Source organism: Nelumbo lutea, chromosome 5 (assembly GCF_056320005.1).
Source record: "Nelumbo lutea isolate HS-2025 chromosome 5, American lotus-T2T, whole genome shotgun sequence".
NCBI lineage: Eukaryota > Viridiplantae > Streptophyta > Magnoliopsida > Proteales > Nelumbonaceae > Nelumbo > Nelumbo lutea.
Genome location: NC_142688.1, coordinates 83,372,826 through 83,398,144, shown reverse-complemented (window position 1 = coordinate 83,398,144; position 25,319 = coordinate 83,372,826). Strand labels below are relative to the sequence as shown.

General features: G+C 38.1%; 2 protein-coding genes and 1 long non-coding RNA gene across 9 annotated transcripts; 1 reads left to right on the top strand and 2 right to left on the bottom strand.

The window, feature by feature from the left end:
• Positions 1–1,753: 1,753 nt before the first annotated feature.
• On the top strand, positions 1,754–3,373 carry LOC148853160 (expansin-A8-like). Its single transcript, XM_088943215.1, has 3 exons — positions 1,754–2,066; positions 2,156–2,468; positions 2,569–3,373. Exons 1-3 carry the CDS (start codon positions 1,922–1,924, stop codon positions 2,870–2,872), a joined length of 762 nt encoding a protein of 253 aa, XP_088799341.1. The 5' UTR covers positions 1,754–1,921; the 3' UTR covers positions 2,873–3,373.
• Positions 3,374–5,518: 2,145 nt separating this feature from the next.
• On the bottom strand, positions 5,519–6,890 carry LOC148853159 (uncharacterized). Its single transcript, XR_016098878.1, has 2 exons — positions 6,715–6,890; positions 5,519–5,804 (listed from the first exon to the last, which is right to left on the bottom strand). It is a non-coding gene; the product is annotated as an uncharacterized LOC148853159 (long non-coding RNA).
• Positions 6,891–8,201: 1,311 nt separating this feature from the next.
• On the bottom strand, positions 8,202–25,308 carry LOC148853158 (Reticulon family protein). 7 transcript variants are annotated; one of them, XM_088943218.1, is made up of 7 exons: positions 24,894–25,308; positions 24,265–24,425; positions 12,609–12,789; positions 12,336–12,477; positions 11,888–11,957; positions 9,382–9,567; positions 8,202–8,664 (listed from the first exon to the last, which is right to left on the bottom strand). In XM_088943218.1, exons 2-6 carry the CDS (start codon positions 24,416–24,418, stop codon positions 9,401–9,403), a joined length of 714 nt encoding a protein of 237 aa, XP_088799344.1. In that variant the 5' UTR covers positions 24,419–24,425; positions 24,894–25,308; the 3' UTR covers positions 8,202–8,664; positions 9,382–9,400. The 7 variants fall into 7 exon arrangements, with proteins under 7 accessions (XP_088799344.1, XP_088799346.1, XP_088799342.1 ...); XM_088943220.1 differs by having other exon boundaries at positions 12,336–12,480; positions 24,271–24,425; positions 24,894–25,278; XM_088943216.1 differs by having other exon boundaries at positions 12,336–12,480; positions 24,894–25,259.
• Positions 25,309–25,319: the final 11 nt, after the last annotated feature.

The following is a 25,319-nucleotide window of genomic DNA, read 5'->3' as shown; positions in this document are numbered from 1 at the left end:
TTTAATAATAAATCAATATTTAATTTTAATTTATTGATTAAAATCAGAAACCCAGCAGCAGAATTAATTAATTAAAGCTCGCATATTCGGCGTGAATGTCATTCATTTCATCTAAATAATAAATAAATTGGGTCATTTAATAGCATATTAAAGCTAATTTAATCTCATGAACCAATTAAAACAAGCATTGATCACGTACAATAATTAAATTAAATGCTTCAATACTACTTATCATTGAATTGTGAGTACGGGGGTCAGTACTCAGTAGTGAGTGAGGATCGAGGATTAGGCATCTATTACACGTGTATCAAGTATGGAAATGTTGTTAACCAATTCTTTTTCTCTGTAAATCTGACAAAACAAAGAGAAGCTCTCTCCTGAGTCAAAATCTCAAAACCAGTGACTCAACCCAGCCTAGTTCGCCACATAACCACCCTCATCTAACAGACACGGTAGTTAGAGAGTAGAGAGTGCACATCAGCTGCAATTATCAATAGAATATGGACACGTCAGCCGTTAGTTTCAACTTTCAGATACAAAGCACGCACCATGTGAACTGCATGTTTTTAGGTTGTACAAGTGTCGGCATTTTATTGGGTAAGGTCGCAATTAATGCGAGCTATTTGGTCAAACCAAGTACTCAACAACCTACGTCACCACTCACCAGCAAACTAAAATTAAACCACTGCATAACATGATCCAACTAAACATTGACACGTTATCATCACTGTCAGCTCCGTAGGATACCAATCACATGCCCTTGGAACACACCTCTTAAATGCTCCGTCGATCCATGCACTCACTCATCCCATCCAAACCCAATACAGCTTCGCCTGCGCAATTGCGTCGTATCACATTCACATTAATACCCGGCCCCCAATAATCAGCAGGATTTTGGGTTAATTTCATGGAAATTGAAAAGAGGTTTCTGGTTTCTGGTTTCAATAGAAATTAAAATATTACATCACTATGTCTAGAACAAGGGCTTTTGCATCTATTCGCCATGTTTCCTATTTTTTATTCTCGTCTGTTTTAATTATAGAGTACTGACTGTTAATATTTATATATGAAGAAACAAAATCTATTTTTATTAATGTTTGTTTTAATTTAGTATATATTTCTTCAAATTCACATTTTCCAATTTAAAACCCAAAAATATTTGTTTTATATGAAAATAACTAAATCAAAACATCATGGGTTTTCATTTGAATTTGTCACGTCATAATCTGAACGCCTAAGGCTAAAAAGCTCTCTTTTAAAATTTAAGATATAAGATGTTCAAGGATAAATAAATTTGTCACGTCATAATAATCTGAATTACGGTGTTCAACAAAAACCAAAAAAACCAGTCTCATTTTTTTATTTTAAAATTTATTTTGGTAGATGCAAAAAAAAAAAAAAAAAAAAGAGAAGGGAAAGACAAAAATGAGATGGAAACGAAACGAAACCGTTGAGGGAAGCCATGTGCATGTCGGGCCCAGGCGGCTTAGCGGTTGATAAATGGTAACCCAACTGGAGCATTTGCATGTGCGCTTGATTTATGCATTTACTTCAAATTCAAATCCATTTCGTCGTGGCTTTGGATTTGAAATTTGGATGGTCCAAACCTGAGAACCGCTAGCTTTGTCTCTTAGTTTCTTCCAAACAAACTTCCATGAACTCCACACGGCCCACATCCATGTCTCACCATCTTAGTCTGCACTCCAATGCGTAGGCTTCTTATATAAATACAGACACCCCCGGGTGCCTTCTTGTATTACTACCCACCCAAAGTCCCAAACCACCAAACAAGATCAAAAGAAAAAACAACCTCCTCCAAATCCAATTCCAAATCCAATCCTCCCCTCTCTTCCCCTGTTGAGATCCTCTCTGCTTTTCTCTCAGGGAATCCTTATAGTCTATAGTTAGGACCTCCTTGCAAATGGCCACTCATTTGTTTCCTGCCCTTCCTCTTTTCCTCTTCTCTCTCCTTAGCTTATGCTTGCGTGGCACCTTCGGGGACTACGGTGGCTGGGAGGGCGGTCACGCCACCTTCTACGGCGGTGGTGATGCATCTGGCACAATGGGTAAGTTAAAGCTTTCGTAATTTCTGTCTCTGTCTCTGTTTCTGGTGTTTATTGGGTTTCTGATGGGAAGAGATGTTCTGAGTTTGCAGGGGGAGCATGCGGGTATGGTAACTTGTACAGCCAGGGATATGGAACAAACACTGCAGCTCTGAGCACAGCGCTGTTCAACAATGGGTTGAGTTGTGGGGCGTGTTACGAGATGAAATGCAACGACGACCCCAAATGGTGCCTCCCTGGAACAATCACCGTCACGGCGACCAACTTTTGCCCACCCAACTTTGCATTGGCTAATGACAACGGGGGATGGTGCAACCCTCCTCTCCAGCACTTCGACATGGCCGAGCCTGCTTTCTTGCAAATTGCGCAGTACAGAGCTGGTATCGTCCCTGTGGCCTTCAGAAGGTTAGAATTTACAATTTAGAATGAATGATTGAAATTACCACGTCCCCTGTTTCTATCCTCTAGCTACACCCATATTAATGGTGAATGTTGGGCTTGGCAGGGTTCCTTGTGTGAAGAAAGGAGGAATAAGATTCACCATCAATGGTCACTCTTATTTCAACTTGGTGTTGATCACCAACGTGGCAGGTGCAGGGGATGTTCACGCAGTGTCGATCAAGGGATCAAGAACAGGATGGCAGGCAATGTCAAGGAACTGGGGCCAAAATTGGCAGAGTAACTCTTACCTCAATGGCCAGACCCTATCCTTCCAAGTCACCACCAGCGATGGAAGGACCATCACTAGCTACAATGTTGCCCCCGCTGGCTGGCAATTCGGCCAAACCTTCGAGGGCGCCCAATTCTAGCTCCCTGGCCTCAGTCTACACCTCTATGCCTCCTCTACCATTACCACCTCCAATCTAATCTGCTTAATTATCACTCTGTATATCTACATTTCTTTCTCTTTCTTCAATTTCTTCGATTAGTTGGCATACATCAGTGTAGTTGTAGGGGAAGGGAAGAAGCTCTCTGGGAAGACGTGGCCTTTCAATGCTGAGGTTGCTAATTAGCCACCCGCAATGGCCAAGCCTTTTTTATTTATTTTATCATTCATATATAGAAAAATGGTAGAGAGAGTCTGAGAGTCTGAGTCTGAGCGATGAGTACCAGCAAAATAGAAAAAGCGCGAAAAAAGAAGTATATATAGGAATTAAATTATAGTTCCCAGTTGATTGAAAATCATGTGGGAGGGTGTGAAAATAATGTACTTTTCCATTTTAATTTCTTGTCTTGTACTGTATGTTGGGGCATGTTACCATGCTCTCTTTCCTTTCAAATTAATTACATAAATATATAAAGAAAAGAAATATTAAATATATATATATATATATATATTAATTCTTGATTAAGTAAGTGAGATTCCAGCTAGTTTGTTCAAGAGCGGCTTCAGTCAGTACAATACTCATATAATTACGGAGAAGTACATTACACTGCAGCCTATGTAGAATTCTGAAATTACAGCTCCCCCTATAAGCCACATCCTGTTCGGGGATTTGGCATCAATCCACGGTCATAAGTCATCTCACTTGTGCCGTGAGATTAAGAATTCTGAGGTGGGTTGAACAGTCATTCTCCCATATAAACAATGCAAAATTGCAAGAGGTTGTTCAAACAGATCTTGCACTGGCTCCCGTTTCGGTTTGTCCGGTGCCACCAAATCAACAACTGATGATGCAATTAGAATGGGATTCCTATGAAATTATTTATAAGTAGGAGAGATATCTTCAATGCATAATAGGATGTGCGTGTGAAATCGGTGTGAGGCCCCTTGAGTGAAGAGCAGATCCGGTCTCGGTGTAACTTATATTTACTTACTTCTGTAATCAAGTCATCGTGTTCATGGTGTAAAAACGTGTGGAGTTCCAACAAGAAAGGAACAGGACATCAATCATGTATTATACAATTTTTTTATCTCCACTAAAACAAACCAGTTAATGTACCAATTGAACCAACATCATTTTACCGTTTTAGGGTTATAATCGGACTGCTGAGCTGAGAGTTATGTAACAATATAGGACCTTATGAACTTGGGTTGGGTTTGGGTCAATGCTTGCCTAGGCTTTAACCCTGATCTAGCCCAATCCGGCACTCAACCCGCCGGCCCAAAATCAAATCGGGTCAATCGGCCGGATTTCAAGTTAACGTACAAGTATACACTGGCTATTATGTGGTACCTATCTCTATCTGATGAGACGACGTATGGATTTGTTTTTCTAAAATAAAAATAAATAGTTAAATAGCACATGAGAAAATTCATATTGATTTTGCAAACTTGACGGTTGTATTTGTTTCAATGCTTGATCTCTTTGGAAGTAAAGATGCATCCTCTTGCCATGTGACAAAAACCATTCAGCTAAGGTTAAATGCATCAGCATAGAAACTCATGAAAAGCTTATGATTAATGGTCGAACAATCCATTATTTAATACACAAGTCCCAATTTCAAGTAGATGAGAAGGTTGAGAGGTCTTGCACGACAGACTTTGTTTTTGTTGTGACAAATGCTCTTACCAACATTGCTAAAAAAGCAGACTTTGTTTTTGTTGTGACAAATACCAGGCCTAGTCATTTTTCGGGTCAGGCTCGAGTTTTTTCAAATAAGCCTAATTCGGGCCCGAGCTCGGTCCAATATTATTACATATAATAAAAATGCATTTATGTTATATATAATATATATTTGTTTCTTAAATTATTAATAAATATTAAGTTACTATTAGAAAGTACAAATTAGTTTATTAAATTATTACTAAATTAATATAATATTAGTTTATAAAAGTATACTAAAAATAAGATATTTTGTGTACAAATTGGGCTTCAAACTTTATATAAGGACCGGGCTCAAACACAAGGTTTAGGCCCAATGGTTGGATTGGGCTTGGGCCTATACATTCTGTATTGATAAAGATGCAAAGTCCAGTCCAAGACCGGCCCAGCCCGGCCCATGAACAAATATAATCCCAACTAATTATGTGGTATATACATATAATAAAGAGGAAAACAAATAGAACTCATTAATAGTGGTTTGGCCGCGAAGCTAAAAGCAGATGAGTCGAGACCCGGTACAAATACAATGCAAATACCGTCTTGCTTTTCCTATTTTTATCCAAGATGGGACAACAGTGCACTGTTTAATTACTGGTTATGGAACCAATCATTTGGAAGGAGTACAAATGTAAATAAGGTCATGCTTCCAAACTGAGCCTTATGAATGACGTGGATCAAAACGATTGGTCTCGGAGACGGTAGAAAAGCTATTAAATTCAAGTTATTAAACTAGTCCGACCTCCCTTCTGTCTCATACAATTTTATTGGAGCAAGGACTATATAAGGTCAATCTTGACTTGGCCTCACGTCAAGAGGACAATCCTAGAAATTTATTATTTATTTTTCTATCTCCTTCACACATAACAGGATGTTTGCAAGTAGAAGAGGAGGAGAGATAAGTCATAAATGAAGTGGAGAGAGAGAAAAATAAATGGGCTAAAATTTTGGCATAGTTATACAATTCAATTCAAGCATCGACGTTAAATGATAAAGATGCTCTGTTACTGTTTCTTGATTCAAAAAGAATTATTGTATTCAAGGAGGTGTTTGACAACATGGTTTTGTTTCTAAAAATCAAATACAATTGCCACATGAGTAGAAGACCCCCTTTATCTTCCATGTGCTGGTCCAAATTGTTGGAGCCGGAGGGTTAAACACAACTTGCTAAGGTGGAGGAGATTGCCCTAGCTCCTTTCTTCACCTCAAAACAACAGACGAGATAATAACCAGATTTCATGGAGTATTTGCAAGATTAATGATGGGCTCAAATAATCTTAGGGAAATTATCTAAAACTCATCATGAGCTTTTAGCATTTTTCTTAAACTCACAACTTCTCAAAATGTCTAAAGCTCACAATGTCACTAACTTGATGTTAAATAGACTAATGGGTGTTAATATATTAATATTTTAATCTTTATAAAAAAATATAAAATATATACAAAATAAATTAACAGGTGTTAATATATTATCATTTTAATATTTGGACATGAAAAAAGGAAAATTTTCAAAAAAAATTATTTTCAAATATAAAATGCATAAAAACATAGAAATTACAAAAAAATATATATAAAATTTTATAGAAATTGAAAACAAAATAAAAATTTGTTTTCAAATTATAGAAACTATAGAAATTGAAAAACAAAATTAGAAAATAAAAATTGTAAAAAACACCAAAAATTATAGAAAAAACACAAAATTGTAAATAAATAACAAAAATACAGGAAAATTTATAGATTGTAGAAAATAGAAAATAGAAAAAAAATAGAAATTATAAAAACATTGGAAGATATAACAAAACACTAAAAATGAAAACTTATTGACATGGTGAGTTTTAAACATTTTGAAAAGTTGTGGTGAGTTTAAGAGAAATGTTGAAAACAAGTTGTGAATTTTAGACAATTTCCCATAATCTTATCTTGTTCATGGATATTGAGGGGAATCCTCAAAATTGCATCGACATCAGCATAGAAAAGCTGGCGAAACAGTCTACAATTCAATCGCCTTGGCCTAGATTGGTTTTGCTACTCTCCAAAGTCCAAACAAAACCCCTTCTTAAGAAAGAGAGAGAGAGAGAGAGAGAGAGAGAGAGAGAGAGAGTCCTTACTGCAAACTTCTCCAACCCCAAGACAGCTATTCCTTGAGACGATCTTCATTTGCGTCCCAGGAGATTCCACACCTATGAAGAGTTTTCTGAGATCCACTACGGTTGCCTCCAGCGTCGTTGGGCGAAGATCCAGAGCAAACAAAAGCTATATGAGAAAAAACCGGATGTGAAATTCAAGCAATCAATCTAACATCTGAGAGTATGTATAAGAACAGAGGGCGTGATCATCCTCCTCGAAAAAGCCTCTGCCTTCCTTTTTTTTTTTCTTCCAATCCCGTTGGAACAGTGGGACAAGAGCGTTGGAGAGTGAAAGCCGCTCCTTACAAACAGCCAATTGAGGACTTTTGAAAAGTGACATCTGGCATTCTGAGCTGGGCCCCTCATACGGAAACGTCAGCTGTATTCGGTAAATCGCATCCTTGAATTGCAATCCATCTAAGAAATCTAAATTGCAGCCCCCGGGTTAACTTCGGCTGTTTGGACCCAACAGCATAGGCTCTTGATACAGTTTTTGGGCTGGGCACCTTCTGGGCAGTTCACTTATTCACGCCCATGCTTTAGTATTTAGTAAAAATAAATTAACATGTAATTATTAATATACCCATTCTTAGAATAACGTGGCATTTCCAAAAATTCTCTCAACAGCCCCCTATAAACCGCATTCTGCCCGTGAAGTGTTAAGCCCTCCCAATCACTCCTCAAATGTAAAGCTTTTCTGAATAATTTATCCAGGTACACCAATGCTCAACCACCAAACACAACACACTCCATACACAAAAGCCCTCCCAACCGGGCTCAAAACTTCAAAAGTGTTAAGCCTCACTAGTACAACATACTGCAGCTAGTAGTCATGGTTGCATGGGCTCTTTTTTCCATTTTTTGAGGGGCAGAGACGCGGGCTCTAAACTTTAACATATGGACATTTCCTTAATTCCTCTTATTAGATGCATATCAAATGTATCGAGCTTTACCCACTTCAGGAACAAATGTATTTAGCACTGAAGGGGCGTTTCTTTTTTCGGATTTTGAGAGAGGAAAATTGGTTATGGGAATTTGATTTCCATTGATCAAGAAATCCATATTAATTTTTCAGAGAAAAATTAAAGTATCACTTACCCAATAAGTATCTCCTAGGTGGATAAACAACTTTCCTACCTTGGGGAAAACTACCAACACTAGAATGTGACAAAAAACGCCCCTTTTAATGCCACTTACCTGGAGGAAAATTGCTAAAATAGTCATTGTCTTATTCACATGATAAATAAAAGAACATGAATAAATGCACCAGATAAGTTTCTTCATGGGAAACACCTACCCAGATAAATACATTTACCCAAATAAATAACTTAGCAGGGCCTCAATGAAACAGAACGGTGGAATATAATTTATTCAGCCAACCCCATATATTTGGATCTAGCAAAATAAAAACCACACATATTTGGGGAGTCCGGATCTCCTGCCGACAAACGTGTTTTATGGCTAATTAATTTTGGGTAACATTGGAAATGTTGGTCTTCCACTAAAATGAGAAACAGTTCATGAGGAATTCACAGGTGTAAGATCAATACAATATGGATCAATACATACATTGTATCCATCTATATAATAGGATTTGTTAAATCCTCATTTACCCAATCTATCACAATACATATTTGATAATTTTAACATATTTCGTAATACATATTTGACCGATACATTGGATTCAGGTGGAGTGGCAAGTGGCACTATATTTTGACCATTCCACCTATGCCACATGGCAATCACATTGGAAGCCGACAAGTCACACCGCGCATCGAATGTATCATATTTGATATTTCAAACCTCGGGCAAGTAGCAGGAAAGTTCATAACCCCACAGGTGGGCTAAGAAAAAAACGAAACTTCAGGCAAGCCTAATAGGCTCAATGGCTCATACAATCTCCATTCTCGCACCAAAACAACTCTGCATCAGCTGTAGAAACCAAGTGAACAAAAAGAATCTTCAATAAAACTAAAACGACCGAAAACAACCAAAGCTTGGAATTTTAGTTAGAATGCAACATTCCTAAAGACCTCTTGCCATGAAATGCAGCAGCAGAAACATCCTGATGAGGAAGAGAATTTAATAGAAGTAAAGGAGCTGTTCGCCATTGTGATAGGAATTGTGGCCTAAACAATTTCAGATCATGAGAATTGTGGTCTTTTAAAAAAGAAAATATAGTTATCTATAACCATGTGAACTCGTGGAAGTTGAACTCTTAGCTCTTCCTCTTTGCCAGCCTAAGGGTACTCCAAATAATATGTACTTCCTGAACTAACGAGTTATAAAACGAGGGATGAATTATTTCCTTTTCAAAATGGTATACATATTACTAGAATTGAAGAACCATCACGTAAAGAAGCACCTCTAATGACAATAGACAACCTAGTGATACTATTGTCATCCTCGTATCCCTAGTACTAGCAGCAGATAATGATTATTATATGGTGAAGCGCAAGGTGTCATGACAATCTAGTGATCTGTACAAGATGTTTTAACATACTACAACAGAACATGTGATTTTACCTTAAAGTGACAAATCTTGATTATGTCATGTAATGGATTGTTTATAGAAATTTTCATGCATAAGATTTTTTTTTTAATACAGACGGTAAATCTTGGAGGATTTACTATAACCAAAGAACTTACCCATGCCTTATGTGGGGATTTACGTATCTTTCTCCTTCATTAAATTCCGTGGGAATCTGCTAACAATATTTTCATCCACTACTCTATACTGCTTTGAAAACTTTTGGTGGACCACTCCAGCATATTTATCTACATGATCTTCATATCTGTTGTATAAGACAGGCACAGTGATTGAAATGATAGTTCCTGTCATTCAAAAATAGCACAATTGTACATAAGCTCAAAATTCTTAGTAGAACATGAAGTGTGTTTCTGTGGATGTAAAGTGTTTCATCCACGATTGATGTGGATAATTTTTCACTGTTCAAGCTGTGGATTTTAGCAACTGCAAAGTGATCAAGGCATTGCAAACCAAATGCTGCCTCATGCAACATTAATGCACATTAGTGGTGCATCTGCATGCCGGCATCTCACAAATTACAATTGCGTGAAATCTCCTCAAATGAAAGTCACATCTACATCATGAGGAAGTGCAGAGGCACATGCATGCAAACAATTTCTTCAGAATGCAGTTTGTTTTTTCAAAACCAGTCATTGCAAACTATCTCATCTAGGAAATATTTAGTATTTCAGAAAATTTCTGCTAGTTCAGTTTCTTTCCCTTTCTTCCATCCACCCAAGCTAACTAGACCATGGACTCCAATCCCAACCCCTTGCCTCATTTCTAGGAATGATCAAAGTCAAAACCAATCTGACCCAGAAGGCCCTGCCCATATGGCTGTGAATTTTCACTCTAACCTAAGCTTGCACTAGGCCCAGACATAGTACAGACTGGGCCTGGACATTAAACCTCAAGACCCAATAGGCCCAATCCATCCTCAAATGCCCCATATGCTATACATATATCATATATTTCAGCTATTATATACGTGAAGGAATTCTAGTATTATGTGTCTTTTATTTAACTTTTCCCTCACTTGTTTCCCTTATTATACATACATCACATTTTTTTTCAATAGGTTACATATATCATGTAAGTTGTATATTTTACATATACATTATACATAACTAAATAGCATATTTTCATTTTTATAATCAAATTTAAATGCTTAGCATGGTTTGAACTAGCAGTTGGTGACCTTCCATTTATAGTCAAATGCACTATCACCAAGTTGTGGGCATTATTACTGACAAACTTTGAACATAAGGCTCAGTTTGGGAAGAGTGCAAATACAAATATGTTCAGCGCAAAACCCTGTATAGAGTATTTCTAAACCTTGTATTTGCACTCTTTCCAAACTGAGCCTTAGGCTCAGTAAAAAACAATATCTACAAATACAAATATGTAGAGTGCAAAACCTTGTATTTTGTATTACTTTGTTATGTATTTGTATTCTACATATTTGTATTTGTACTCTTTCCAAACTGAGCCTAAGTCTGCTTGCAGTGCGAATCTGAACCAGATACAAATTTTGCTCCCAGTTCAGCTTTGCATCCATTTGCTCGTGACTATGATTTGTACTTCTACCCATTGCAAAATTTGCACTTTTTGTTTCATTTGCACTATTTGGCAGTGCAAATTTTGCATCTAAAAAATTGATGTGAATTTTGCACCACCTCCACCTACTTTGATTTCTCATATAGCATGGACCACATCATCTTGCTTCCCACCTTACTCCTCTAAATAAATAACCTTCATCTCACATTATCTTTCACATAAAGCGGGGACCAGTGGACCACATCATTTTACTTCTCACAAACAAGCAACACGAAGACAAAATCAAGTCTGAAGCAAAAGTAAACCAGAATTTGCACCAAGTCCATTTGCATTTCCTTCCATTTATATTAGTGCAAATTTCACTGCAAACAAACTGAGCCTACAAAGAAGAAACAAAGTAAAGAAGGTGAACTCAACAGCCACACACAATCTGGCCTGGGCCTGGGGCAGAACGGGCTTTACCAGATGTCTACACCCAGGATGGAGCAGAGCCCAGGTGACCATCTGGCCCTTTGTATCCCTATCAAAGCCTAGTCCTGGTCCATTATCAGTCCTACTACAGTGAACAACGTTTATGACAGCATTAGCAACTAAGAAGTTGCATGGATACTTGGTCAGTTTTTAGCATTGTGTTTTTCATAAAATGGGTCCTATTGTTTTCAATAACCAATTTTTTTTCTGAAAGAACACTTGTTGCATAAAAATGTTAGCATTGAGTGACTTGATTGTTTTACACAAATTTCAAAGCCACATTAGCATCCTGTGAGAAAAAAAAATATTGCTTTTGTTTTTTGGAAGCTATATATTTCTCAGCTTCAAAAAAGGCAAAAAAAAAGGGGATCTTTTTCACAATGATACCAAAACCATTCAGAAGAAGAAAGGGAAGGCATTAGTGGACAGGTCTCTCATTTTTTTCTGACGTTGCTTTTCCACAAAAGTAAAGAAAACTGACCTATTACAGTTCCTAAGCACCTCCTAATATGTCAAGAAAATAACCAATCTATCAAGGTTAAAGATACATTATTTACTAAAATTTTTTTTGATGCAACAAAGAATGGATGGGCTTACCAATATACACTAGAGTGAAGAATGAGAAGAAGCCACCGATCACAGACAAGAGCCACAAACAAACCACCACCTGTCAGATATAAAAGGGTATTTCTTAGTATTTTTCCTAATGCAATGGCAAATCCTTTTAAAAGATATGTTGAGGATTCTGCAGCATAGGGTGCCAAGGATAAGGGTAAACCAATAGCAAACTGGTTCATTTATTTTTCTAGAAAAGAAGTATAGTCAGAATCTTCCTAGAACTCCCTATACCTGACAGCTTTCAGGTTAAATGAATCATCACCTCTTCATTGGGCCATCTTTTGGCATCTATTAGATGGGAAGCCTAGAATAGTAATCTCATTTCCCTAAAAAAAACACTATGTATGCTCATCTTCTGTCAGTAGAGAATTCTTATGTCTAACAATACATCGATAGTCCTCCACTCTAAATGGTTGATCATCATTACCTTAAAAAAAAGTCTGAAGTCTTTCCCGAGAGTGATATCATGTGCCATGAGCAACACATTATTAATTTTAACACGGAATGAAGCAGCAGCATTGTTGACCATTTCCTCTGACAAGACCAGCTCTGGTAATGGTTGAAGTTGTCTTCTCAAGAGAGACAGAGACAGAGAAAGAGAGAGAGAGAATTCTAAGTCCAAAAGAAAAGAGAGAAAGGAATATATTCTTTGGGGTGAAACAATAAGAAAAAACCAGGATGTGGAGTAAAACTGCCTTACTTGTTTCTTAGAACAGCAAAGTTTGCACGAAGAAACTGGATTACAATTAAGATCAGGAAGATGTCTGAACAAATTGACAAAAATGACAATCCTGATTGCTCAAATAGGAGCCATGCAACCGTAGAAACAATGATGACACCAAATGAAACATGCCGTCGTTTCCATAAGATGACATCAGCAGCTAAAAGAGAAAAAATACGGTTATGCAAAACAAAACCAAATTAAAAGATAAAAAGCAAAAAAAAGCACAGATTAAAATTTCTATTTTCTTTGTGTGCTTTCTCCATTAGCATGTGACATCCAAGGCTATTGATGTGATTTTATTGAGCAGTAGGTGTGTGTGGAAGTTGTTCATATTTGAATATATGAAAAGTAAAAACAATCTACAAAGAACCAGAAGAAAAAAAATGATATAGACATAATTGAATAGAGAAAAGGGAGCAACCTAACCAAAGACACATGATAGATAGATTCCAAATGAAACGGTAAGCAGAAAAGTGAAGCAACATTTTCACATCCTTGGCCAATGAAAAAAGGACCACATTATCCCAAACCTTCTTTTAAAATCAAAATTAAATTCATGCACACTGATAAACGCAACAAGAAGGCCCACCATGCTATCACTTGTCAACCAATGGCTAACCACACTGACACCTTTGTTTGCTCAGTGTAAACTATAGCATGAAAGCAATAAGAAGTAGAAAAAAGAAATTGTTTCCATGCAGAACTTAAGTCAAGGGAGAAATGTCATTCAAGAGGTTTCAGAACGTGGTACTTCTAGAATACTGGATTTTTTTCCATGTGCATCTACTTGAGAAAGTGAAGAACAATAGAACCTGGAGATGAGAAAAGAGTTTGAAGAATCAGAGTTTGGTAGATATTACAAAAAAAATTTCTCATCTAAAAGGTGGCCTTAGGGGGATGGTCCATGAAAGAAATTTAAAGGGTTTATAAGAGCAAGGTAATAAAAGGTAATCTCCAATCTGTTAAAGTAATCAAGTGTGGTTGGATAAAGATAACACAAAATGTCTTTCTGAATCTTCAGAAACTGCAACTGGCAGTGGTAGTGAAGGGTGTTTGGTTATAAATAACAATTTAAAGAATGCTCAAGTGAATGGTGACATTAGCAACACCAGCCATGTTATATAGTCTGAGATTATCTCACAAGAATAGATTGAGGAAGAAATTTCTGCTAAGTTGAAATGTGGAACAAAACCTGTTGTAGAGAACTTGATTGAACTGAATATAGATAGTGATGAGAATTCAGAAAGTTAGGCAACAGAGATTTGAAGGAAGAACCTGGTAAAGATGAGGGATCCATATACGGTGTAGAGATAGATAAGGATGTCAATATTGGCAAGGTAGCTGAAAAAAGAGATTGAGGTGCAAAAGAAATTGGGTTTATTCTTTCTAGTGCATATTTCGTTAAATTTTAACATCATGAATTTTTTTTTTTTTTTGGAAAAAGGTCAAGTAATATTTATTGAGAATGAAATACACACTGGAGGCTGAGATCAATCCCAAAACAGGCTGACTGATCTAAACATCGATTACACAAGCCATCAAGACAAGGAAAAAAATACATCTGATACACTACAGTTTCTAAAATCTGCCGTCACAGACAACCAAGAAATCAATTTGCCCACTAACTTCTGGGTTAGGTCCTCCAGACTTAGAAACTTGTTGCTGAACACCCTTCTATTCCTCTTGGTCCAGATACACCACATTACAGCACTAGGAATCATTTTCCATAAAGTCTTCTTTTTCTTGCTCCAGCCCACAATATGCCAGCAGCATAACAGCTCTTTTACAGACCTCAGCATCACCCAACAAACCTTCAAGGACTTGAGGAGGTGGTTCCACAACTGAGCCGAGAACGGGCAGTGTAAACACAGATGATCATTTGATTCAGCACTGCACCCACATAAGCTGCAAGACTGGTCCAAAATCTGAATTCCCCTGCTTACAAGGTTCTCCTTGGAAAGGCATTTGTTAAGAGCCATAGTCCAAACGAGGAAACTGGCTTTAGTCGGACTGCTAGGATTCCACACTTGCTGAACTGGGATATCAGGAACACCCCTCCTACCAATCCTAGTCGCCAAAGATTTAACAGAGAATATCCCGTCAGGATTCCACTTCCAATGCCATTTATCCTCTGTACTAAAGTCCATCTCTTGATGCTGTAGACAGGTCAAAATATTCACTGCCTCATCCACCTCCCAATCAAAGAGATTTCTACGGAAAGCAGGAGTCCAAAGAACAGAATCACCAGATATACTATAGCATCAGCAACTGAGGTCTCTTGGTCTGAAGCACAGTGGAAGACGAGAGGGAAAGATTCAGCAAGAGGAACATCTGAGCACCAAGGGTCCTTCCAGAATTTGATCCTATTACCATTACCAGCCCTGACTGAGATCCCCCTGGCCAACTCTGGAAAATGCTTCATTATCCCCTTCCGCAGAGAGTTACCCCAGTTAGGAGGGGGGTCCCTAGATCTCCAATTTCCCCAGCTCACACCATATTTTCTAGCTATGAGAGATCTCCACAAAGCATCAGATTCTACAGAAAATCTCCAAATCCATTTACATAGGAGACAGACTTGTTCCCAACTCAGAAAATCTCCAAATCCATTTCTTTGATCTCCACCAAGCTCACACCCCCCTTCAGATTTGGGAAGACAGACTTGTTCCCAACTCACCAAGTGCACCTTTTTCTCCTCCTCCCAGCCTCTCCAAAGGAAATTCCGTTGAAGCTTTTCAATCTGATTTGCCACCTTCTTAGGAATAGAGAAAAGAGATAGGAAGTAGGTAGGCAAATTGGAGAGAGTACTCTTAATTAGAGTCACCCTCCCCCGAAAAGAAAGGTATTTGGCCTTCCAAGAAGCCAGCTTCCTTTCCAATCTCTCAATAACTGGGTCCCAAATAGCAAAGGAACCACCACTCACCCCAAGCAGGAGTCCCAAATATTTGACCGGGAGAGATTCAATCTGGCAAGCCAGAATACCAGCACACTCAGCTAATTTGGAAACAAGTCCAACTGGGATAATTTGGCTCTTATTCCAATTTAACTTTCAAGCCTGTAATCATTTCAAACCGAGAGAGAATCCCAAGAATTAGCTCCACCTGAGAGGGGGAAGCATCCACAAAACATACTATATCATCTACAAATTGAAGAATGTTCACCTTCTCTCCCCCCCCCCCCCCCCGCACCATTGAAAAAGCTTCCCAATCCCCTGACTCAGCAGCCTTCTTGCAGAAAGACTAAGACCCCTGGAACTATCAAAAGAACCTGCAGACTGTCCGTTTACCAAGACTGAGAACTTTGGGGAAGTAATACATACTTTCATCCAATCCTCCATTTCTGCCCAAAATTCATCTGAAGAAGCACAAGGTCTACACGTCTCCAGTTAACATGATCGTAGGCCTTCTCAATATCAAGTTTACAAATCAAATCCGGAGAGTCTTCTTTTTTCCTGGAATGAACGAGCTCATTGGCAATAAGAACAGAATCTAGCATTTGTCTACCCGGAATAAAAGCACTTTGGTTATTTGAGATAACCCAAACAAGAATTGATTTCAATCTTTCTGCAAGGACTTTAGATAAGATTTTGTAGAAGCTATGCAACAAACTAATTGGCCTAAAATCCTTAATATCCACAGCGCCTTCAATCTTTGGAATGAGGGTTACAAAGGTAGTGTTCAGACTTCTCTGCAATGAACCCCTCTCAAAAAAGTCCTGGAAAACATTCAATATATCCTGTCTCACCACGTCCCAGCATTTAATGTAAAAGAGATTTGTAAGACCATCGGGCCCTGGAGACTTTTCATCAGCCAACAACTTGATAGCTTCTTTAATTTCCTCCTCAAAAAAAGATCTCTCAATGAAAGAAGACTGCTCATCACTCAACTGGTTAAAAGAAAAAGATCTTGGAAAAGGTCTGAATGCCCAAGATTCCTTATACAACTTCTTGTAAAAGCTAGTTGCCACTAGCTTCATATCAGACTCGGTGATACCTACCCTGCCCTCTCCCTCCAGCCTGGTAATTACAGAAGCTCTAGCTTTGGCATTTGCCATTTTGTGAAAATAATGAGTATTCCTATCCCCCTCTTTCAGCCACGCAACTTTGGCTCTTTGTCTCCATTTAATTTCTTTTGCCACTGCCAATTTGTCAAACTTCAACTTAGCCTGAAATCTTTTTAATCTGAGCTCCTCAGTAATAGGACCTAATTCTTCAGTTGTGTCAATCTCCTTTATGGTACTCGGTAGAGCCTTCTTCTCAATATCTAGATTCAAACTTATATCCACTTTCCAAATATTTAGCATTGCTTTAATGGCTCCCAATTTCTTTGCTAAAATGAATGAACGGGTACCTCTCACCTGCATATCCTCCCAAATAGACTTCAACAATGGAACTAGAGAGTCATCCTCAAACCAAGCATTCTCTAATTTGAATGGAACTTTTGTTCTCTCTCTAACACCACAAACCAGTTGAATGGGAATATGGTCTGACACTGGCTTTGGAAGGGCAATCTGCTTAAACTCCGAAAAAATATCCTCCTAGTTAGAAGTAACCAGAAACCTACCCAGCCTCACTAGGGTAGGAAGGTCTTGATTGTTGGTCCAAGTATACCTATTGCCATGAAGGGGTAAATATTGAAGCTCAAATCTATTAATAAAATCAGCAAATTGCACCACTTCCCTTGATCTTCTTCCCCCCAAGGTTCTCTCCTCCCCAGAAAGAGTGACATTAAAGTCCCCACCAATAACCCACGGGCAATCCAGACTTCCCCTAGCCACTGCCAGCTCCTCCCAAAACTCCTCCCTCCGACTTCGGTCATTAGGACCATACACATTAGTAATCTGACACACATTGCCATCTACAAGTTTCAAGACAAGAGAAATTGAAAAAAGTCCAATCTAATGAGAGATCAAGTTGCAAACAGTCGGGTCCCACATACTCAGCAACCCCCCTACACTATGCCGACTTCGACCTCCACCTAACCTCCCCCTCCCCCCAGATACTCCTAACCACTGCGACCTCCACAGATTCCAATTTAGTTTCTTGAATCAATACCACTTTTGAACCTGAACTTTTCAGAGAGTCATAAACTACCAGCCTCCTTCTCCCCGACCCCAGCCCCCTAACATTCCAAGATAATATCTTAAGCTCCATAACAAACTAGGAACAACAGAAAACTTCGCACTTAAGCCTTTCTCCCCCCCCCCCCTCCCCTCACTCCTACCAACTTTATCATTAAGGTTCTAAGTCAAGCGTAGAATTCCCTACTTTTTTTAGATTTATTGCCCCCCTTCTTTACTACAGCTTCCCCCTAGCCATACTCTTTCTTTTCTCTACCCCATCCAAGTACTTAATTGTTTCCTCTTCCAAGCCTTCTAGCGAGATCCCCAGAAACTTTCCCAATCCCATCAACTTAGAAGAAACCCATGACGAATCAGAAACACTTTCAAACTGCTCCCCTACTTGGTTCGACTGATCCACTAACAGATTGTTATTCTTCTGAGACTGCCCAACTGTGACAGCAAACCTATCCATAACACAGAGTTTGCTACCTCCCACCTGTGGCCCAGCACCCTCAAGAATACCTTCACCACCTGCAATTTGAGAATCTACATCCACCATCATTATCGGATCCACCTCCATCAACTCCTCTTCCTCTCTTTGCACCGCTAGTTGGTTGGACTTTAGCTAAGTCTCGCCTGCCAGAGCAGACACTTGGGAAGGCCAAGATTTCACAACCCCAACGCCGGGATCTGAAACTCCCTCTCCACCCTTCTCCTCCCTACCAGCAGCAGTCCCCCTTCTTCCTCTCCGCCCTTTAACATCATGAATTTATACAAAAAAAGGTTTAAAAGATTACCTTTATTATTTAATATCATTTTATAGGAAAAAATATATAAAAAAAAAAGTGGCATTCATAGTGAACATTAGCTGTTCATTTATGTTGAATAAGCAGGGGAAAAGAAAAATGTCACATAGAAGTGTTCCAACACATTATCCAACACTGGCACTTCACCCATTTAGGAGAGTCCATGCAAAACTAGTATTGGCCCTTTTTCTTGACATCACTAAATGCATTACATTTTTTCTTTAGTTTTCTTTTAAAAAATATGGCAGAGGGAAGGTTAAACATGGTTTAATGTATAAAAAAAGGAGTTATGGTATTAGCCTTAAAAAAAAAAAAAAAAAAAAAAAAAAGCATTTTGGCACCCTACTGAATACTGATAAAATACACCCAATACAAGGTAATATTGAGTCTATACAACCCTGATGAAATCCATAAATTCCATAGTTTTTTGCTTCTATTTGAATGATCAAACATATTTTGTTCTATTTCAAAAAACAAAGTTCTAATTTTAATCTGTAAATGAATGATAAGTGAACAGTGTGACACAGCAAGATGGTTCAATCATTATAAAGCTTCTTATACATCATATAAAATGCACTTTTTTATAATTTTCTTGGTTTTATGTAATAATGTAATATATACTTAGAAAACAAGAAATTGAGGCTTACACAACATATTTGTGTTTTCAAAGGCCCTAAATGTGCAACAAACAGGTGATCAAAGAAATAAAAAGGTGACAACAAACAGCCTGTCCAGGTAACATCATCATCAAAATCATCCAAGCCTGTCCCAACTATATGGGGTCATCTACATGAATCCTGTTGGCCTTGGTGTACCTTGAGTAAAAGAGGTGTTCTTTATGGGAAGGCTATCACCATGCAGTCCGCTGGTGCATTTGGGAGGAGCACAACAAAAGAATCTTTGAAGATAAGTATTCTTCCTTGAATGAATTAAAAGGAAGGGCTCTTTCAAATTGATTCCTGGGTGAAGGTTTCTAGTATGTTCAGAGACATTTCAATGGGAGACTTAGAAAGAAACTTGGGGCTGGTTCTGAGTTCTTCAAGTTTTGAAAGAATTCACCCAGCTCCTGTGGACCACAGACCCCCTACTGACTTCATTCTCCAGTTTGATGACAGTTGTCTAAGCAGACTTAACCACAAAGGTCAGGCAGGGATAGGTGGCAGAATTCTCACCTCCTTAGGCACTCAAGTCTGGGCATATAGTGGACCCAATAGAGGAGGCTGAAGCTGTTGAAGCCAAGGTGCAGGCCTTTCTGGTGGGGTTGAGGTGCGAAAAATCCCTCAATATTTCTTCAGTGGTGATGGAATGAGATTCAAAGGTGGTAATTAGTTGGATGCTAAACCACCAGGAGGGGCCTTGGAGATTCTCTCATCAGCTCAATGAAACCAGGGTTATCCAATCACAGCTACACTGTGTATTCAGGTGGATTCCAAGAAATTTGAACTCAGTAGCAGATGCTCTTGCTAAATCCGGGGTGGGAAGGGACTTTTGTACAGAAATATAGAGCTTCCACTTTAATGGGTAGGGAAGGTATTTGGTTTTTGTTTATTTTGAGTGTTACTGAAAAGATATATCTCTTTTACATCCTGTATATCCTTCCCCTATTTTGTTTATGAAAGTTACCCTTTTCTCAGAAAAACTACATGAATCCTGTTTCACCATTCCATTCTGTTTAATGCCAATATACATTGTTAAATTATGAGCGCTTAAGTCATTTCTTGCTATTTTGATCCATGTCCTTTTTGGTCTGCCACTAGCCCTTCTAGCCCCTTCAACTTGTAACTAATCACTTTTTCTTACGGGTGTTGTAGGTGATCTTCTATGCACATGATTGAACTGTCTAGGTCTACTTTCCCTTATTGTATCACCTATTGGAGCTACACCTAGCTTCCTTTGAATGACTTCATTTCTGACCCTATCCTTTCTAGTGTTTCCACTTGTCCATCACAATATATGCACTTCTGCCACTCATGTTTTTGGGCATGTTTCTTTATGGAGCTACACCTAGTTTCATTTGAATGACTTCATTTCTGACCCTATCCTTTCTAAAGTTTCCTCTCATCCATCACAATATATGCATTTCTGCCACTCATTTTTTGGATATGTTTCTTGACTGCCCAACAGTCTACTCCATACAGCATTGTTGGCCTTGCAACCTTCTTTTTTATCAGCAACTCAAAATTGATTCATTAGATTAAAAAAGCATATAGAACAAGAAGTTGTGGGCAGAAAACAAGAATCCCAAAATAAATTATCCCACTAATTACAAACAGACCAGAGCATAGATTGTTTTTGAATTCCTTGTTTAGCTAGACCATCAGCTATGCTATTAGCTGATCTCCTACTCCCCCTTATTTGAATCAACATGTCTTTAGATATCTGCTTGAAGCACCTGAGCCCATTCCTTAGCTTCCACATTACTCCTTCCCCCTTCTTCAGCCAACTCACAACATTTTTTGAATTCCCTTCAATAATCAGCCTGGGAATCCCCATTTCTTTAGTTTTTTCTACTCCATATACTGCTGCCATCAGTTCTGATCTCACCACATCACCATGTTGAACAAGACCTGAGTACATGGCTAAAATATTTCCGTTTGCTTCCCCTATTACCCCACCAATACCGGATGGGCCAGGATTTCCCAAACATCTGCCATCAAAATTTAATTTCCATCCACCCAACAGGTGAGCTGGAGGAGACCAAACCTCATGTACTAGAGGTCTTCTAAATGCAATGTTAGCAATTGTTCCCCATGATCTGGAGAAATCTTCAACCTTAAAGTCAGCAAGCAGCTTTTAAGGTTTTAAACCAATGTGCCACCCTTAAAGTTATCACTTCGGTCACAGTTTCTTTGCTTCTTTCCTTCTCATAAAAAATTATTAGATTTCTTTCTTCCCAAATTGTCCAAGCCACTGCTGCTCTAGTCCATCTTCCCATAATCCTGCCTCTTCTTTTAAAACGCCTGAAAATGTGAGAACTAAAGAAACCTTCCAAATTGTCAAGGGGAATCTAACTACAGCCAAACAGAGAGGAAAACCACTCCCAAATATAGTTAGCAAAAGGATAGGAGATTAAAAGATGAAAGGCAGTCTCACCATGCAGCTTACATAAGGAGCACCAATTTGGTCCTTTCCTTTGAAGCAGATTACAGGTATTAATGGAGCCATGGAACATTTCCCAACAGAAAAGCACCAACTTTAGGAGGAATCATAGTTTTCAAGGCACCAAGGCAAGGCTAGGCGACAGGGGGGCGCCTTGTCACCTAGTCAAACACCTAGGCAACGCCTAGGCAATGGATTTTTTTTAAGCAAAACCATATATCCTAGAGTAGTTCCCTAGGATCCATAACCATCTTTCCTTAATAATTATTCATAATTTTCATAAGAGAAGTATAAATTTCATGTTTAAGTCTAGAAAAATCAACATTTTATGTGAAGAAAAAGAAGGAAAGAAATTTCAAAAAATATAGGGGTTGAACCCCTACTTTTGTTATAGGAAAACAAGAAAAGAAAAGGTGGAAGAAGAAGAAGATGTGGAAGAAGAGAATGTGTTAATTAGACAAAATTTTAAGTTCTTCCCTTGCTTATTGGTTCAGGTTTTGAAATCTTTGAGGGTTCAATCAAGGATCAAAATTTCGATATGGTACGCCCCGTATCAAGCATATTGTACTGTATCTTTGGGGTCTCAATATACCTGTTTATAGGTGTTTTTGGGAACCCATTATATTTAAAAATGAAATTGAAAACCAATAAAATAATAAAAGAATAGGGGGAGTATCATTATAAGTACCAATACACCTCCGCTGATGCACAGAGGTGTATCGATACCTTGAACCATGGGTTCAATACAACAGCAATGCTTGTGTTGATTAAACCCTAGCAAATAAGAAAATAATAAAAAAATTTGATATATAAACACATAAAATGAATATTCTAGTTTAATAATGTCTATTTCATAATTATAATGTCAAAAAATTAAAAATATAAAAGTATTTTATAACACAGTACACAAACTGCTTAAAGATTGAGTGATTTGAGCCTCCAAGGGTGCCTTGTCACCCAGGTGTCACCTTGATAACTATGAGAGGGATGGGCTGAAACCAAATCTCCTTGATAGGGAAAGAAAGAGAGGAGGTAGCAACAAGAGAATTCAAAAAGGATTTGCAAGAGAAGGACCTTGACTGATTAAGTACCCACACTCTAGAATCTAAACCACCATCCCCCAAGAACACTGAATTCAACAAGTTAACCAAAACAGAGACACTGGAAAATTCAGATTCTCTCAGATTTCTAGTAAGACCCAGATTCCAACTCAGGTTTGAAAGGGAAGAGGGTGAACTGATAAAATCACTAATAGGTTTTCCCTTGAGACTAGAAAGAGAAAAGAGGGAAGGGAAAACCCCAAAATCTAAGTTTCTCTAAATAAGTTCAGTTCTAATCCTATCATTTCTAGTTTCCCTGCTCTACGTCTTGACTTTCACATTTTTGCCCCACTCATTTTTTGAACACGTTTCTTGGCTGCACAACAATCTACTCCCTGTCATGGAATATCAAACCAAAGTAACAAAAGAGATTACATTGAGATATCTTGGTCACCAATCCTAAGTGTATCCTGATTTGTTTCCTATTATTATCAATTTTACATTGCACATATTCAATTTTAGCTCTATATTTTAAAACATCTTGTTTCTAAGCCATTTATCATTTTGTCCATCAATCTAATTTTAGATTTAATCGCTCTCTAGTTTCATCAATTAATACTACATGTCGGAATACAACACTTTCCATTGTAAAAATTTATAAATTACATAAATATTTATGTATAACCCTATATAATTATAAGTTATGACATTATTGATTATAAAGTAGATCCTTATTGTGTCCTAGCCCAGAAGGCTTGTAAGCCTGCTGTCGAGGCCCAGATCTGCCTTAGGGCCAGTAGCCACCAAAACTGTGCCAGATACCACTTATATCCTGTGTTCTGCACAGACTAGCTTGGTAAATCTCCAGTCCTACTTTGGGCATGCTAGTTTGGTTCTCATTATAAGACCATACAGATTCCCATATGTACTTTGGTTTCAAATATTTTTGCTTCAGACAGAAAATAGAAAATCGTGCACCTGTCCTAGTAGAATGAAAAATGGACATCAAGTTGGGTTTGTTTTCCATTGGCATGCTCTTCTTTTATCTTTTCAACAAACATTTACAGGGCTACGAAAATGCTTTCAAGACATAAGATAATAACCATTCTGACAATAATGCATATTGGCCACCATAACTTATTTCTTCCTATTAATTAAACTTAAATAAAATCATAGCAAGATTGGGGGAGTGACAGAGGGGCACCAACTACAGAGTTAAAAAGAAGACTTCTTGAAAAGCACTGCCAACCCACACTTAGACGCCCCTTTAAAGATTGAATTTATGTCCTTTTATCCCCTTTGAAACTCTTTGTTCTATTACTTGGCTTTTTCTGTTAATTTTGGATCTCAGAAAATGCCTGTGGAATGCAGCTATAAGATAACAATGCAACATTGCCCAAAAGTTAAAAGCACAAAAACAGGGCAGAATGTTTACTTCACCCGGTGAAAATCAGAAATGAAAGTCACAACCAGGTCATTAACTTTTTTTATCACCATGTGCTTCATTTTAGTTTGTAATAGCATGTATCCACATACCAGGGGAAAACAAGATTAAAATGCCACTTCATAAACAAATAAGCAGTTAAGCAGGTAAAAGTATTGGAATTTAACCAAAAAGCTAGACCATACCTTTACCTCCTCCAATTATCTGGTGAATTGTCCTTTGGCGATCAAATAATCGATATCCTGAGTTGGTTGAGAAAGAACAGCAATGATTAGATAAGTTCTCCTTCCTCCCATCTCCATTAGCTTCAAGGCTACACAAATCTTGTGAACTATCCATCAATTCACTGCCAGATAAATATGAACCAATAATTATTGGGATTCAATTTGAAGAGCAAAATCCCGAAGATCTCGAAATAAATCCTTCCAGGTCAATTTCCGGAACAACTGAATTGGTCAAATAGTTCTAGTTGATACAATATACACGGGGAAAAATGAACATGGGGCATGTTTGACAGCCACGTGGAATAAAACATTCTGCTCTGATATTAATTAGCATTTCAAACTATAAGATTATCATCTAAAACAGAATCATCAGTCATCACCAAACCCCAAAGAAAAAATGTTTAATCACCAAAGAAAAAGAAATCTTTAATTCTCCAAGGAATATTCCATGATGACATGTTAGGTATAATAAAACAACCACGACAAAATATAAATCTCGGATCAAAACCGATTTCTAGTCCATAATGAGCGACTTTAGAAGCATTGAGCACCGCTTTTGATAGTTGAACCGAATTACAGTCGAAACTGACCTGATTAGGTACTTAGGTTGAAGCTTCTAATAAACTATTGTTCTGCTTCACTTTCTCTCTTCGAATGCGAAGGCAGGCGAGCGACAAGAGAGGGAGAATGAGTTGTGAATGTTAAGATTCTTCTCCCAAAAAGAATCTGAACTGAACAAAAAAAAAAAAGTAGGAGCGGGGATTTGGGAGATCAGCCAAAGCCAAGAGCCGCAGATAACACCAGACAATTCAATACACGTAAGAATCTAGCCTGTAACAAACAACCCCAAACGGCCAAACCCTTGCCAGTTACGAAAGGAAAGAACCAGGGGAATGATCAGGAGCGTAATCAAGGGGAGTGATTAGGGCACATCCCGTTTTTGATAAACTGAGCACATACTAGTGAAAAGACAAATAAATCATAGTTCGTTGCTTACAATAGATTAGGAGTCAAAA